The sequence below is a fragment of the Schistocerca serialis genome, chromosome 3 (assembly GCF_023864345.2).
Source record: "Schistocerca serialis cubense isolate TAMUIC-IGC-003099 chromosome 3, iqSchSeri2.2, whole genome shotgun sequence".
NCBI classification, from domain to species: Eukaryota; Metazoa; Arthropoda; class Insecta; order Orthoptera; family Acrididae; genus Schistocerca; species Schistocerca serialis.
This window is the reverse complement of record NC_064640.1, coordinates 1,058,241,982-1,058,258,488: the sequence shown is the minus strand read 5'-3', so window position 1 is coordinate 1,058,258,488 and position 16,507 is coordinate 1,058,241,982. Positions and strand designations below refer to the sequence as shown.

The 16,507-nt window shown below is 44.1% G+C and overlaps 1 protein-coding gene across 1 annotated transcript in view; it reads right to left on the bottom strand.

The window, feature by feature from the left end:
• Positions 1 to 414: 414 nt before the first annotated feature.
• Positions 415 to 16,507, bottom strand: part of LOC126471386 (protein enabled homolog) — a 182,207-nt gene continuing 166,114 nt past the window's right edge. Inside the window, exon 2 of the mRNA XM_050099509.1 lies at positions 415 to 823. Coding sequence (XP_049955466.1) covers positions 415 to 823 — 409 coding nt within the window. The remainder of the gene's footprint in view (positions 824 to 16,507) is intronic.

Sequence of the window (16,507 nt, the reverse complement as noted above, 5' to 3'; positions counted from 1 at the left end):
CCGCGCACTGAACGCAGTGGGGCAGCATGGAGCAGTAGCGGGAAACGTGGTCCAGCCTCAGGCACGAGAAGCACTGGGTCCTCTTGCTTTTGGCCCGAATCGGTTCCACCGCGACCTTGACATTGCGACCCGCTGCAGCTGGAAAATCTTCCGGTTTTCCAGGTTGTCAACGAGAACAACCTGGTACAGCGGCATGTCTCGGTGAGTTGCGTTCGAGGGGACTTCATCAGGTTGGTGGACCGGATGCTAAAGCCGATGTCCTCGAGCTCCTCTCGAAGGTAGTCCGCGCCATACTTGAGGGGAAGGTTGCGGAAAACAACCTTCAGAAATTTGGCGGCTCGGAAGGGTGCGTGTAGCACGAGAGACCATCCTTGCAGGTGGTGTCCATCACCGTGCGGTGCTCTTCATTGGACGTCACTGTGACGTTGAAGAAGACGTAACCACCCTGTCAAGTTTTTGCTGGAAATCCTTGCAGACGCCGTCCCATTGGACGACGATAAGCGGAGGGGGCGGCGGCTTGTTCTGGGGCGGTGCCAGAGGCGCGTCGCCGTCCAATGGGACGGCGTCTACTCTGGCGCCTGCAAACGCGTTGGCGGTCGGCAGCGGCTGCGTTTGCTGCAGCGCATCAGCCCTGGCGGTGCCCTGCCTGTTTGGGGCAACAGAGCCGTCCGCATCAGGCTGCTGGGAGGCAGCAGGCGAGCGAGGGGGTGGCTGCGTCTTCGTTGTCGGTCTCGGCTCGGCGGTGCTCCGGGAGGAGCCCGCGACCGTCTTCACAGCCTCTGAGGTGGAGGCGCGGGAGGCCCTAGACGCCTTCTTCCGCGGCCTCGCGGTGTCAGGGAGGAATTGTCGTAATGGAAGTGCGTCACAGCCCGGCGCTTTCTGGGCGAGCGGGCATCGTCAGGGTCGATGCCCCGGGAAAAGCCTCAGCAAGATTTGCGTCCGGCAGTTCGATGGTGTCCACCTCGGTGGTATCTGCAGCAGACTGTGCCCCCGTCCAGACCGCGGGGTTTCTCCTAGCGCAGGACGGGGCATCAACTAGCGCAGCCGCCGGCTCTTCCTGTGTCTCTGGGGCCAGAGGGGCAACCGGGGCCACATCGACCTCTCGAGTGGTCGAGTCCAGCGGCGCAACACCCGCCGAGGCCGCCACCGCCGGGGCAGAAAACTCTTGCAGTGCGGCCGGCGAGGCTCTCGGTGGCACACCCGACTCTTGCTGTCTCTTGTGCGGTAGTGCAGCAGCCTCCAGAATGGTACAGAAGGCGAGTATGGCCGCTTCATCATCTTCTCGGCCAAGGTAGGAGCTCTCGTGAGCGAGCTTGTTCGTAAGAATGAACGCTCGGCCACTATTGTGCCAGTTAGATGTAAAAGAGTCATCCTTAGCATAGTCAGGAGTCGGTAGCCGGTTCGTCACAGGTGGGGGGCCGGACGGGGCCGCCACCGGGATCAGCTCAGTCGCCTGAGCTGCCCCGACGCACGACGATCCGCTGCACCCTTCCCATGGAAACACTCCTCTCTCGTCGACATCTCGAGCAGCACTCGAGTGCGTGCGTAGGCGCGTGCGTCGTGCGTGTGTCGTGTGGCTGCTAGGCGCTGGAGTTCCCGCTTATACAGAGCGTTTGGATAGCGCGACCACTCATCACGTGCTTTCGACTTTAAAACTATCTCTGGCTAGTGCCGTCTCACTCGATTACAGGTAATCGATTGTCACTTCGTTGGTGCAAAGTCGACCGCCATATCCTGTCTAGTTTTAATTCTTCTTTTTTATTAACATTATTTTCGCGCTTGTAGATCTCTATAGCTTTTCTATACATGCGGGTATAATAATGTGAGGTCCTAGCTGTCACGTTTGTCTCAATACATTTTATTTCGTGATCACCGTCTTTGAAAACGTGTTCCGCTAAAGCTCATTTGTCAATTTGTCCCAATCTACAGTTCCTTTTGTGTTCTGTTAGGCGGATATTAACACTCCTTTCAGTTGTTCCAATATAAACCACAGCAATATAAGCCACAGCAACACGGAATTTTATACACACCTGCAGTAGCTAGGTTGTGTCGTGAGTCTTTCACAGATCTTAAACTTTCACAAATTTTCTTGGTAGGTCGAAAGATTGTCTCCGCTTGAAACTTGGCCAAAACTTTGCAATACAGTCCGTGATGTTATGAATAAATGGCAGAAAATCTTTTCCAGCCAACAGTTGTTGTTGTCATGTATTTTCGTACACTTTTCTGCTAGGGTGGGGTGCTCGATCTATCTCGTTGTCAGTGTACCCATTTCTCTGGAAAGCCGTTCGCAAATGGCTTAATTCATCTTGCAATTAAATTGGCTCACAGATGTTATTAGCCCTGTTCAAAAAAGTTTTTATGACTCCTCTCTTGTGCCTAGGATGATAATTCCGTGCAGCTGTGGCATGGTTTATATTGGAACAACTAAAAGGAGTGTTAATACCCGCCTAACGTAACACAAAAGGAACTGTAGATTGGGACAAATTGACAAATCAGCTGTAGCGGAACACGTTTTCAAAGACGGTTATCACGAAATAAAATTTAGTGAGACAAACATGATAGTTAGGACCTCACATTATTATACCCGCATGTATAGAGAAGCTATAGATATCAAAAGCACGAAAATAATTTTAATAAAAAAGAAGGATTAAAACTAGACAAGATATGGCAGTAGACTTTGCACCAACGAAGTGACAATCGATTACCTGTACTCGAGAGAGATGGCACTACCCAGAGATAGTACTAAAGTCAAAAGCACGTGATGAGTGGTGCCGCTATCTAAGCGCTCTATATAAGCGGGACCTCCAGCGCCTAGCAGCCAGTCGCCGACTCACCTCGACATATGTTGCGCGGAGTAGGAAACGAAACGTCAGGAAAGAGAAGAAGTTTTATATATGGACCACGGAAATTCAGCCCGGAAGTTTTAATTAATGAAGTCGCCGGCCGTTAAAGCTTACATGTTATGATTAATTCCCATTTGAGTTACCGAAGCATCTCTGTAATACTTGCGTGTTTTTCGTACCTATCGATAACAAAGCTAGCAGCGTGCCTTCTAATTGCTTCGATGTATTCCTTTAATCTGACCTGGTACGTATCCAAAACACACTAGCAGTATTCAAAAATACTAGTGTCCTATATGCGGTTTCCTTTACAAATGAATCACACTTTCCCAGAATTCTCCCAATTAACCGAAGTTCACCATTCACCTTCCCTATCACACTCATCACATAATCGTTCCATTTCATGACGCTTTGCGACTTTACTCCTATATATTTAGACAATGTGATTGTGTCAAGCAGTACACTACTAATGCTGTATCGGAACACTACATATTCATATTTCCTTTCATCCGCATTAACTCACATTTTTCGTCATTTAGAGCCAGCTGCCTTCCATCACACCAGCTAGAAATTTTGTCTTAGTCATTTTGTATCCTCTTACAATCAATCGACTTCGACAGCTTCTCAGAATCTGTACTAACCTTTACTGTCGTCATTGCGCATTCCATTTTGAACCCAGAGTGCAACAGCCTCTGCCTCTACATCATTTTCAGAAGTTTGTTGTTATAAATGGTTAGTCTTTTCCGTCCTTAATCCACCTACTACGCTCATATGTCTCCAGACCACGATTTACAGTCGGCTTGCACTTTGTCCATAGAAACTTCACATCCATCTTACTGGAACTACGTGATGTCAGATCACTGACTAAGTGAGATGCTAACGACTGTTTATCTGCTCTTTGTGGCAGAAATACTCTCCTAGCCTTCTTGACTGATTAAATAACTTCCGTAACTATAGTTGTTATGATGTCATCATGATCCCCGTCTCTATAGTAATGCCATCGACAAGGTCCGGCCTGTTTTTACCTACTGGATCTGAGAGACCTCCATCGCGTGTGGTCTGCCGAAGTAGGTGCTCAAGACAGTTTGCAGAAATCATATTCAATAGCCTGAGATTTGGTAGTCTCGGCACACTCTTGACACTGAGGGTCACGGAATATTAAATTCCATAACGATTTTCGAAATGGAATGTCCCATGTTTCTAGCTTTAACTACAATTCCGCGTTCAAAGTCTGTTAATTCCTCTCGCGCAGCCATAATCACGGCGGAAGCCTTTCCACATGAATCACGTGACTAAAACTGACAGCTCCGTCAAAGGACTGCCCTTTTATACCCTGTGTGCTTGATATTACGGCCATATGTATGTGTGTACATCGCTACGCCATCTTTGTCACCTCAGTGTAAACGAGTCTGAGGTGAGAATATTTTTAAATGACTGTAATATGATTTTTATTATTGAACCCAGGACCTGTAGTTGTACAGAAGTAACTGAAACATCGAGAACCAGATGGATCAGCAGAGCACAGTGTTTTGGTAGAAACACCTGAAAACCAGTCCTCCATTTGTTTCATACAGACGTAACATAATTCCTACACTGCACTTTGTCTTGTATTGAAATGGAGAGCTTTTGTCTTAAAGAGAGAGTTGTAATGGTGGGCTATACTAATAATATACATTGATAGCTTAAAATGTTTGTCAAGTTCCGTGTTTTGCTTGCGCTTAGAAAAGTTGTCATATACTTCTTACATTTGTTTTCAGTTTGAATTTAATGTTGGATCATGAAAACATAACCTATTTCCATACATGCAGCGTTTCGTTCTTAATAAAAAAAAAGCTTAGAAATAAATAAGCAATCAATATGTTGCGGCGGCTCCGGTACTAGTTGACTTTTCCGATATTATCGAGGTATCGAGAGAATTTCCGATATTTGCACTGATACCAAATATCGCATCGCTTCTGGTTCCGAACACCTATAACTGTAAATCAGGGCTGGCCCGAATCACAGTGCCGAATCAACAATAATTTGACGTTCACATTACATTAACCCTACTCCGTTGACACCACGGGGAAGGTTCTGGGACCTGCAAATAAGTCATGAAATTTCATTTTGTGTAATTGTAATACAATGAAATTACTAAACATTGCGGAACAGTGCATATTATAGGCTCACAATGGCGAGTTTATTTATGTCGTGGTCTTTTTAGGCCCACATTGTTATGATGTGTAGTGGCACAGTTGTTAATAACTTTTGGAAGCTATTTCTGTCGTGACGTATTTATGGAAAGTGTAACTGCAGCCTTTGGAATCAGTAACATAACGGCTGCACTCGCTCCACTAGCTACACCAATGCTATACACGAACATTATCACTGCATTTATTTCCTCGAGATGTATATATTTCGGCCGTAACTGTATTGACTGTGGTTATCCTTTAGACGCCTACTAAGTGATTCTGATGGTTTCCCCAGTTTTAGTGAGTGCCTCGAAGCATTTTTCAATTTATTTATTGCTACGTTGTCAGGACCTGCCCTCTTGAATCTCTATTTCAAATCAATTAACACGTAAGTGGCATAATACTGCAGCGCAACTAATAGCATTGAGTGCTGTAGATCGCAAGTTCAAACACAGCCACTAGCATTGATTTGCTATTAAGTATTTATAAGTTGAGGAAGGTTCTTGAAATGTCTAATGTTCGTGATGTCTGTGTACTGCGGAATATTCGATGTATATGTAAATACCAGCATTCTGAAGTAGTCGCTGTCTATATCAACACCAGCGTTCTTAAATGCTTCATGTCTGTATAAATAGCTACATTCTCCGTCCAGGAGTTCACTTCTGTTGTAGCTCCACATTGACGTCGGTAAAAAAATAGCTTCAGTTCCAAGTAGTCTATTTCGCTGATGACCCTGCCTTCGGATTTGGCCTTCACTACGGTTTCGACGTGACAATATTACAAAACATTAGTGTTCAAATTGCAGTCTTAAAGTAATTTGCAGCGAAGCAATATGTTAATAGAACATTGCTCTAGCATTGTTCCGGATTAAGAATATGTGGGGTTTTACTAGTCATTCAAGGTGTTGTCATAACCAGTTTGCAAATACTTACGGACTTGCGGAGAAAGAATGACGTTAAGACAAGGATCTACGAACGGGATCATAAGAAGCACGTAAATTAATATTTTCTTATAATTCATTGTGAACAAAGTTTTACACTGATACAGCTACACTTACATGCAAAAGATAGGTTCTTTACAGTATATATATATATATATATATATATATATAATCAGTCATTACCTTTCACCACAGACAACGCTGTGGCCGATAGCCTTCGCTGAACGACCGACAGCAGCGGCGTTTCCGTAGAGTTGTCAGTGCTGACAGACAAGCAACACTGCGTGAAATAACCGCATAAATCAATGTGGGACGCAAGACGAGCGTACCCGCTAGGACAATACGGCGAAATTTGGCGTTAATGGGCCATGTGCAGCAGACGACCGACGTGAGTGCCTTTGTTAACAACACGACATCGCCTGCAGCGCCTCTCCTGGGCTCGTGTCTGTATCAGTTGCACCCTGGATAGCTGGAAAACTGTGCCCTGCTCAGATGAATCCCGATTTCAGTTGGTAAGAGCTCGTGGTAGAGTTCGAGTGTGGTGCAGACCCTACGTATTCGTGGACCCCGGGTGTGAACAAGACACAGTGTTAGCTGTTGGTGGCTCCATAATAGTGTCGTTTGCGTTTGTATGGAATCGACTGGCTACTCAGTTATGTTCAGCTACTTGGAAAACATTAGCTGCTTTTCATGAACTTCATGTTCCCCAACAGCTATGTAATTTTCATGGTTGACAGTACGCCATGTCGAAGGGTGACAGTTGTTTGCGATTGGTTTGAAGAATATTCTGGGCAATTCAAAGAAACGATTTGGCCAATCAGATAGCCCGACATGAACTCCATCGAACACTTATGGTACATAATCGAGAGAGCAGTTCGTGCACAAAACCCTGCATCGGCAACATTTTCGCAATTGTAGGCGGCTACAGAGTTAGCATGGCTCTTTCTGCTGGGGACCTCCAACGACTTGTTGAGTCGGTGCTACGTTGAGTTGCTGCACTACGCCGAAGAAAAAGAGCTCCGACACGATATTAGGAGGTACGCCATGACTTTAAGTCGCTTGCTTGCGTCCATCTGTAAAGGCAGGCTAGTCTCAGGAAATTCTGTGGTGCTTTTTACCCGATTTTTATTAACAGATAGGCTGAGTCTTGAGGAAAGTTTTTCTATGTAGCTTATATACATTTCATACATACAGTCTGAATTAGGACGAATTGAAATTAAGTTGTGAAAACGGTACCATTTTCAACTACCAAACAGGGGCCATAACCAGAGACAGCAGCAATGTCTTGTGAATGCAGCAAGCAGGACCTAATTTGTAACATCTCATGTGGTGGTGTAGTGAGCGGTAGAACGTGTCGCTGGAAGCCGAAAGGTTGTGTGATCAAATCCCGGAAGAGTTCCCTTTTTCCACTCTGTCTCTTAACCTTGTATCACCTCTCAATGATCTGGCGATACGCCTTTCGAAATATGGCTACAATTTCAATCTGCCAATGGCTGCTTGCCTCAGATTAGCAATCACAGTTCGCACACTCAATTCACAGCAAATTTCTAGAACAATGGGCAGTCACTCACTCAACCCTGAAGTATCATAATAAATATGAACAATGACGAAAAGATAACCACTTCATCATCAGGCTGTGATGAGACACAGTTTGAAATAATGAAGTACTTTTAACCAAGAATTGCATTGCGAAGAAAACATGCGAATCCAAAATATGTGATGTTATTTTTTTTTTTTTACCAGTAAAATTTTTTCCAAAAAGCATCTTTGCTTCGTTGACTGGCTAAAACCGATACGGATATTTTTCGGTATTTGTTTGGCCTTGGTCATATTAAGTGCTTCTATATTTTTACTAATAACCGGGTAGAAGTAATCGAAATATCAATTAGCCATTGCAGCAATGCTAAAACCGTCTGTTTTTAAATAAAACTTTTTTAAGGAACGAGTGTTTTTATTAATAAAATTAGCATTGGTTTGAAATATTGTGTTATAATAGAAAATTGGAAAAAGAATCACTTCTATGTTAGTAACAATACCGACAGATACAGGCAACAAACGAATAGTATAAGAATTGGTATACTTCTGCTGGGTCAATAATGTACAGTTACCATGTGGCGTGGCATATTATTTGGTATTCGTGTACATGCAGTGTGTGAGACTTGCGCTATCTGGTCAATGTGGCAGTTTCTCACTGTCATCGTCACAGAATGGAACCATTCCTCGTCTGAGGTATTTTACGAAGTCCGTTTGCTTTAAAAGATTAAAAATGGGAGAAGCCGCAACAAACTTGCGACATCAAGTAACGAGAAAACTTGGAACATAACAGTTCACTAATAGTTTAAAATAAAACCACAAATCAAATCATCTACTGCCTGTGTAGACAAAACGCCTTTATCTGCTTTTAACAAATGAAAACGGACAAATTAACACGAAAAATAGAGTTCTCCATCCTCAGTTTTCACCCTATAGCACTGACTGATTGCAATGCCCAAGTAGTGGTACGATCCGCTATTACAACACGACTTTTGAGCAGAGCTACAAAAACTTCCAGTCAATAGGAGAACACTGGGGATTTTTTGTTGTAGTCAACCATGTTTCACTGTTCGAGAAAGGCGGCGAACCGTACATGGACTAAGTCTTTTTCTGTTTTCCTATTAGTTCAATATTCTGATTCTTTGTGTTTTGAAATTGAGGGAGAAAAAACTTTTTCAATCTTGGTTCGATTTCCATCCTTATTTACAGAACATAATAGGAACAAAAAACCGAAAATCGGTTATCTCTTAAACCAGTTATTTCGAGCGGTTTTCACAGTCCAGTTAAACTGAACTTGAAAAAGAAAACGATATAACCGAAAACCAGTCGTTTCAGCAATAATCGCCATCGTTACTGTCAGGTTTCTGCCTTTGTTGAATCAAACCCAGATATGGACGCAGTTATCTATGCGGTATAGAGAGTCCACGACAAAGAGCTGCAGCAATGAGCCTCGACAATGCATCACAGTGCGTGCTAAACTTCACAAGGGAAGTACTGTTAACACAAAATAAACAACTTCATTTCGCCAGTTCCTCATCTCCTTCCTTCCAAACTTCACAGATGTTCTCCTGCGTAACTTGCAGCGAAAGCCTGGAGGATGTTTACAGAATGAATTTTCACTTTGCATCGGAATGTGCGCCGATATGTAACTTCGTGGCAGGTTAAAACTGTTTGCCTGAACGAGGCTCGAACCTGGGATCTTCGCCCTTCACGCTCAAGCGCTCTACCAACTGAGCTACCCAAGTACGAGTCAAGACCAATCGTCTCTGTTGGTAGAGCACTTGCCCGTGGAAGGTAAGGGCCTCAGGTCCCAGTCTCGCTCCAGCACACAGTTTTAACCTGCCAGGAAGTTCCATATCAGTGCACGCTCCACCTCAGGGTGAAAATTCATTCTATAAAAGAGCTATACTTGTATTGTCATTTTTTGTGTGGTTTATTATTATTATTATTTATCTGCGTAACCTCTGCCAGCCTCTGATACAAATTGAATCATTCACACATACACACATGATTCACATACAGTTTTTGCATTCGTTGCAAACATATTTCTTATATCACGTTGTGCCACCATTATTGCCATGAGATATCACTCCAACCGCCATTTCAATACCGAACACGTAACATTCATGCCTCCTGTCAACTTTTCTGTCGTGTGCCACTTACATCGCATAAGTTATATGGAAGTGACGATATTCAGTTAAAACGTTGTTCTCTGAAATTTGTTCATAACTCCACGTAGTAGCCTGCTAGCAAAATATGCTACGCCACACAAGCTGTCTGACTGTACATAATACTACCCGTGCGTAGTCGGCTGTGTCACTCGTGTGTGAAGGCAAATCGGAATGTCTTTGCCCCTGTTTTCTATTAGCCGAAGTAAGGTACATACAGGTAATGACAAATATACATCCAAATCATTTCATATAGTCCCCACACCGATTCACACATTTTTCCCATTGCAACACTAAATTTGATGTGCCCCTGAAACAGAATTCGATTATGGAACCACCTTCGGACTGCTGTCTTGGTTCATTGTTACTTGTGAATCGCTGTCCTGCCAGTAACTTCTTCAGTGGTGCTAAAACGTGCAAATCAATAGGGGCGGGGTCTGGGCTGTATGGTGGGTGGTCCGGAATGGCTGGAGCTTTTAGGCAGTTCTGATTGCCACCCCTCGGCCTTCGCCTGACGGGAGCTCTCGGATGTGACCGTGTGGAACAATAACTGTCGACATTGACGGTTGCACATTGTGGCGTGAAATCCAGCAGGAGCAGTCCACGGCTATCTCAAAAGGTCGTTAACATCACTTTCCCAACAGATGGCGTTGAACGGAATTTTTTTGTCATAGGCGAACCTGGATGTTTCCACAAAATGCTCTGCTGCTTGAATTCCGGTGTCAAATGCAGTATCCACGTTTTATCGCCAGTAATATGGGTGTCCAGGGAACTTTCACCCTCCTTGGAGTACCATTGCAGATGATTCAATGAAGACATCATTCGTTTGCCTTCCATCATGTCGTCCAATTGCTTAGGCACCCACGGACATGAAACTCTGCGATACCATCACGACCGTAGAACGATGTCGTAAGCACTCCCATACAATATGCCAAGCTCTCGGAAAATGGTCGTGATTTGCACGCACCGATCTGCTTTCAACATAGCATCGGTGCGAGATTATGGTCATCAGTCAGCAACAAACGCGGCCTCCACGATCGCTCATTGAGATGCAAGACCTCATGGCCTTTGTCGAACTAACAACACCACCACGTCCTCACAGTTCTCAAAGCGAGGCAGTTTTCCACACATGTGGGCTGCACGTCCCTGTAGATCTCGGAGGCTGGTCGTCCCTTGCTCCATGGAAAACAAATCAAGCTTCGTTGCTCCAACGCCACCGACGTATGAACCACAACCGCCAACTTTAAGAACTCATAGCAGCGCCGTGCGGTGGAGCTACCGAAAGATAAGGCCGGAACAAGCCAAGATAAGTCCAACGCCGGAAATGGATATGTTGACTTCGAATTTATAACCGTAATTTGGCTACAAAAATTTGGGGCTAGGACTTGCTGATTTGCTCTCATATATGTAGTGTCCCCAGTCGCATTTTTCAATCTGTATCTGAAGGATAATTTCGACAACCACTGTAGGGATTTTGATACGGTTCTCACAGATAGACAGACTGTTTTATTTACGAGGAAGGCTTCTGTCTAAAATTTATTACCGCTCTGACACAGTGGAAACTTCGTAGGTTGAGAGAAGAGTGAAAGTAAAGGAACACGTACGTCGACCTAAACTCAATAGTTTTCGAGAAAATGACATTCCAGCTTTCCACGCGACTTCAATAGTTCAGTAGCGCATCGTACAGTACTGGCCATTAAAATTGCTACACCACGAAGATAAGCTGCTACAGACGCGACATTTAACAGACAGAAGGAAGATGCTGTCATATGCAAATGATTAGCTTTTCAGAGCATTCACACAAGGTTGGCTCCGGTGGCGACACCTAAAACGTGCTGACATGAGGGAAGTTTCCAACCGATTTCTCACACACATACAGCAGTTGACCGGCGTTGCCTGGTGAAACGTTGTTGTGATGCCTCGTGTAAGGAGGGGAAACGCGTACCATCACGTTTCCGACTTTGAAAAAGGTCGGATTGTAGCCTATCACGATCGCGGTTAATCGTATCGCGACATTGCTGCTCGCGTTGGTCGAGATCCAATGACTGTTAGCAGAATAAGGAATCGGTGGGTTCAGGAGGGTAATACGGAACGCCGTACTGGATCCCAACGGCCTCGTATCGCTAGCAGTCGAGATGACAGGCATCTTGTCCGCATGGCTGTAACGGATCGTGCAGCCACGTCTCGATCCCTGAGTCAACAGATGGGGACGTTTGCAAGACAACAACCATCTGCATGAACAGTTCGACGAAGTTTGCAGCAGTATGGATTATCAGCTCGAAGACCATGGCTGCGGTTACCCTTGACGCTACATCACAGACAAAAGCGCCTGCGATGGTGTACTCAACGACGAACCTGGGTGCACGAATGGCAAAACGTCATTTTTTCGGATGAATCCGGATTCTGTTTACAGCATCATGATGGTCGTATCCGTATTTGGCGACATCGCGGTGAACGAACATTGGAATCGTGTATTCGCCATCGCCATACTGGCGTATCACCCGGCGTGATGGTATGGGGTGCCATTCGTACGCGCCTCGGTCTGCTCTTGTTCGCATTGACGGCACTTGGAACAGTGGACGTTATATTTCAGATGTGTTACGACCCGTGGCTCTACCCTTCATTCAATCCCTGCGAAACCCTACATTCCAGCAGGGTAATGCACGACCGCATGTTGCAGGTCCTGTACGGGACTTTCTGGATACAGAAAATGTTCGACTGCTGCCCTGGCCAGCACATTCTCCAGACCTCTCACCAACTGAAAGCGTCTGGTCAGTGGTGGCCGAGCAACTGGCTCGTCACAATACGCCAGTCACTACTCTTGATGAACTGTGGTATCGTGTTGAAGCTGCGTGGGCAGCTGTACCTGTACACGCTATCCAAGCTCTGTTTGTCTCAATGCCCAGCTGTATCAAGGCCGTTATTACGGCAATAGGTGGTTATCCTGGGTACTGATTTCTCAGGATCTATGCACCCAAACTACGTGAAAATGTAATCACATGTCAGTTCTAGTATAATATATTTGTCCAATAAATACCCGTTTATCATCTGCATTTCTTCTTGGTGTAGCAATTTTAATGGCCAGTAGTGTACTTAACTTAAATTATCCTAAGGACAAACACACACACCCATGCCCGAGGGAGCACTCGAACCTCGCCGGGATCAGCCGCACAGTCCATGACTGCAGCGCCTTAGACCGCTCATCTAATCCCGCGCGGCTGTAATTAACTGCCAAAGCATTTGCAACAAAGTGCCAGAGTTCAATGTGCATCTGGAAAGTAATGAAGCCTACAGAATCTGAGGTACAGAAAGATGGTTGGCTCCTGGCATTGATAGCCATAACGTTTTGGGAAAAATTTAACTTTGATAAAAAAGATAGGGTAGTGGGATATACGGTTGGTGTATTTGTCGTAATAAACAAGGAACACAGACCCGCCGAGACAGAATTTGAAGCTGAATGAGAGATTCTTTTGGCAAGACTCTTTGGGCAAATTGGTAATTGGATCATTCGATCGACCAGCAGATTGACGTTCTATTGTAAGCGAAAAGTTTAGAGAAAACCTCATTTGTTTGCACGTAAGTTCCCCAATCATAATATTATCATTGATGGAGATTTAGGTCATGCAGCAATCCAGTGGTAAAATTACAATTTTGGTAGAAACGATCATAACAAACCATCCTTGGAAATGTTATCCAATCCCTTCTTCGAAAACTACTTAGAACATAAAGATTGGAAACGGACTCTTGTACACCAACTTTTGTGTACAGTCACAGCTACCGAAGCAAAAGCTAAAATGCTTAACTCCAGTTCATATATGCCTCTACAAAGGAAGAACACAGAAGAATTACCCCACTTTAATTTTCGTACCATGTAGAATATACCCTGAGCCAAAATATAAAGAGATATCTCGAGCCGGCCGAAGTGGCCGTGCGGTTCTAGGCGCTGCAGTGTGGAACCGCGAGACCGCTACGGTCGCAGGTTCGAATCCTGCCTCGGGCATGGATGTGTGTGATGTCCTTATGTTAGTTAGATTGAACTAGTTCTAAGTTCTAGGGGACTAATGACCTCAGAAGTTGAGTCCCATAGTGCTCAGAGCCTTTTGAACGATTTTGAAGATATCTCGAACAAAATGACAAAATGACCTACTTCATGCCAGCCAGCATGGTTTCCGTATACATCGAACATGGGAGACACACATTAATCACGTCATATAGTCCGAGTTTTGACCAAAGCAGTCTGGCAGATGCAGATTTCCTGATTTCCGAAAAGCGTTTGACCCAGTACGACATCTGCACTTCCTATCAAAACCAGTTCTAGAATATTGCTCATGTGTCGAACTTGCACCAAATGGGGCAAAGAGAGAATATTTAAAAATTGCGAAGAACTGCAATAATTGTCACAGGTTAGTTTTACATGTGAGACAGTCACAGGTTAGTTTTACATGTGAGAGAGTGTTACAGAGATGCTGAGGGAAGTGAACTGGCCGACTGTTGAAGATACACGTAAGGTATCCAACGAAAGCCTACTTAGAAGGTTTCAAAAACGGCTTTATCTGATTACTCTAGGAATCTACCAATACACCCTACATATCAGTCTCATAGGAATTCTGAGGACAATTAATTACCGTACTCTTAGAGGCATTTAAACCATCATTCTTCGCACGTTCCAAAGGTGAACGGAATGGGAAGAAACCCTAATAATTGGCACAACGGGACAGACTCCCTGCAATGGACTTAAAAGTAGTTCGTAGACATAGATGAAGTCGTGGATTCGATAACATGTGAGAAATCGTATTTTCTTCCGCAAGACAATTGAAAATGGTAATCAAACAACTGAGGCAGGTTTACGTCTACCTTGTACAGTGTAAGATAAGTGATCCAGCACAGGTAACAGGCATCTGTCAGAGGTAACGCAGCAGAATTATCTGTCACAGGGCTGCAGCGAGTGCTGAGAAGCCTCACACTACCATTTCACCGGTGACAAGTCGAGTGCCACTTCAACGTTCATGGTGCTCCCTTTAGTAAATATTCCTACAGAAATTTCTTTTTTAACACGAAGTTTTGTTTTGGAGCAGCAAGGTCCGTCTGCTCAACCTACTTTCCTCTCCCAAACACCATAAAGAACGAAGGAGAGAGAACCTGCTTCTGGGAATATCTGAAGAAGAATTCCTCTTTCCATGGGAAATGGTTGCTGTGAGCATGATATGAAAATAACTTGCCGCCTGATGCCTCATAATCACATTTTGCCTGCTGATTCAGCAGACAGACGTTAGATAAAAAACTCATTAGGAGGCTTTCAGTTGATTGTGAACCATACTGCTACTAATAAGAATACATACATTTTGCTTATCTACCATTTATCGTAATACATGGTAACCAGTATTGGAGAACTTGAAGAGTCCGAGGTCTGCAGCACACACAGTAACACTGTCAGCAGGGGCGTAAGGGCGGCGGCATCCGATGTTCAGCACAGAACTCCGAACGTGACATCTCCAAGAGCGATGGTGCTGGTTCATCTGAAGGACTGCTAGATATATCTTCCATGAAGAATTTCGACCATCAATCCCTCTGAAATACACTTCCTCAACGGTGTTAGCCGGCCGGAGTGACCGAACGGTTCTAGGCGCTTCAGTCTGGAACCGCGCGATCGCTACGGTCACAGGCTATGATCCTGCCTCGGGCATGCATGTGTGTGATGTCCTTAGGTTAGTTAGGTTTAAGTAGCTCTAAGTTCTACGGGACTGATGACCTCAGAAGTTAAGTCCCATAGTGCTCAGAGCCATTTGAACGTCAACGGTGTTAAAGTGTGCATAGCATATGGCAGAAGAGACAATAACATTGACACAGTCGATTTTGAAACTATTCTTAATAATTTTTGTGAAAAATTATATTTTCCAATTTCAAAGTTTCACATAGTGGAAGAATAAGAGGTGTTAGTGTCAAATCTCTAAAAAGATTTATGTGACTCCTTGCTGTATTCGCCACAACTTCTCAGATATAAAATAACTGGTGGGCTAAAAGCTCTTAGAGAAGTCAGTGAGCACGTAAGACAGTAACTTCAGAGACAGTGCTTTACCGATCCCGAACACTACGTTGTTTTAGAAGTATACGGTAGTTACGAATGACAGAAGTGTTTCTGTCCCAGTATAAATAACTGCTTGATAGATGCATTAAGATACGTTATTCGTGATGTGCACAGTTTGCCCGTAAAATGCTGTTCAGCGGAGTTTCAATTTTATTAAGGCAGTTGCAGCCGTGAAATCATTTTTCAAATATAATCTCAAATTGGAAAAGACTACTGCTTACAACAGACATTCCTGGCAAAGATGTGGAAAACGATATTGAATGTTCATGAGATTAGTATGTATCCACAGTATAAACTGCAGTAATTATCTGACAACGTTTTTATATTGTAAAATTGTTAATTTTCCAATTTATTGTTTATTCCTCAGTAATATATTATAAAAAAATGAAGTAATTACGATTCAGATTGCATGTGTATGTTCTTGTGTGTATGTGTGTGTGTGTGTGTGTGTGTGTGTGTGTGTGTGTGTGTGAGAGAGAGAGAGAGATAGAGAGAGAGACAGACAGACATGCAGACAGACAGAGAGAGGAAGAGAAGAAATTATTACTTTGGATAAGAGGCAATACAAGGGTGTACAGTATTTTGGAGATTAGAGGTTTAGATATACAAATACGTCTGTACATAAATGATGCGTAATTTTGATCCTAGAATCACTTTTCACATTATTCCGGAGGTATTCTAATGTATACAGTCAACACTGCGTTTCACAGAAGTAATTAAAACACCATTTTTATCTGTCGTAAATTTCTAGAGATCTGTAATTATAACTG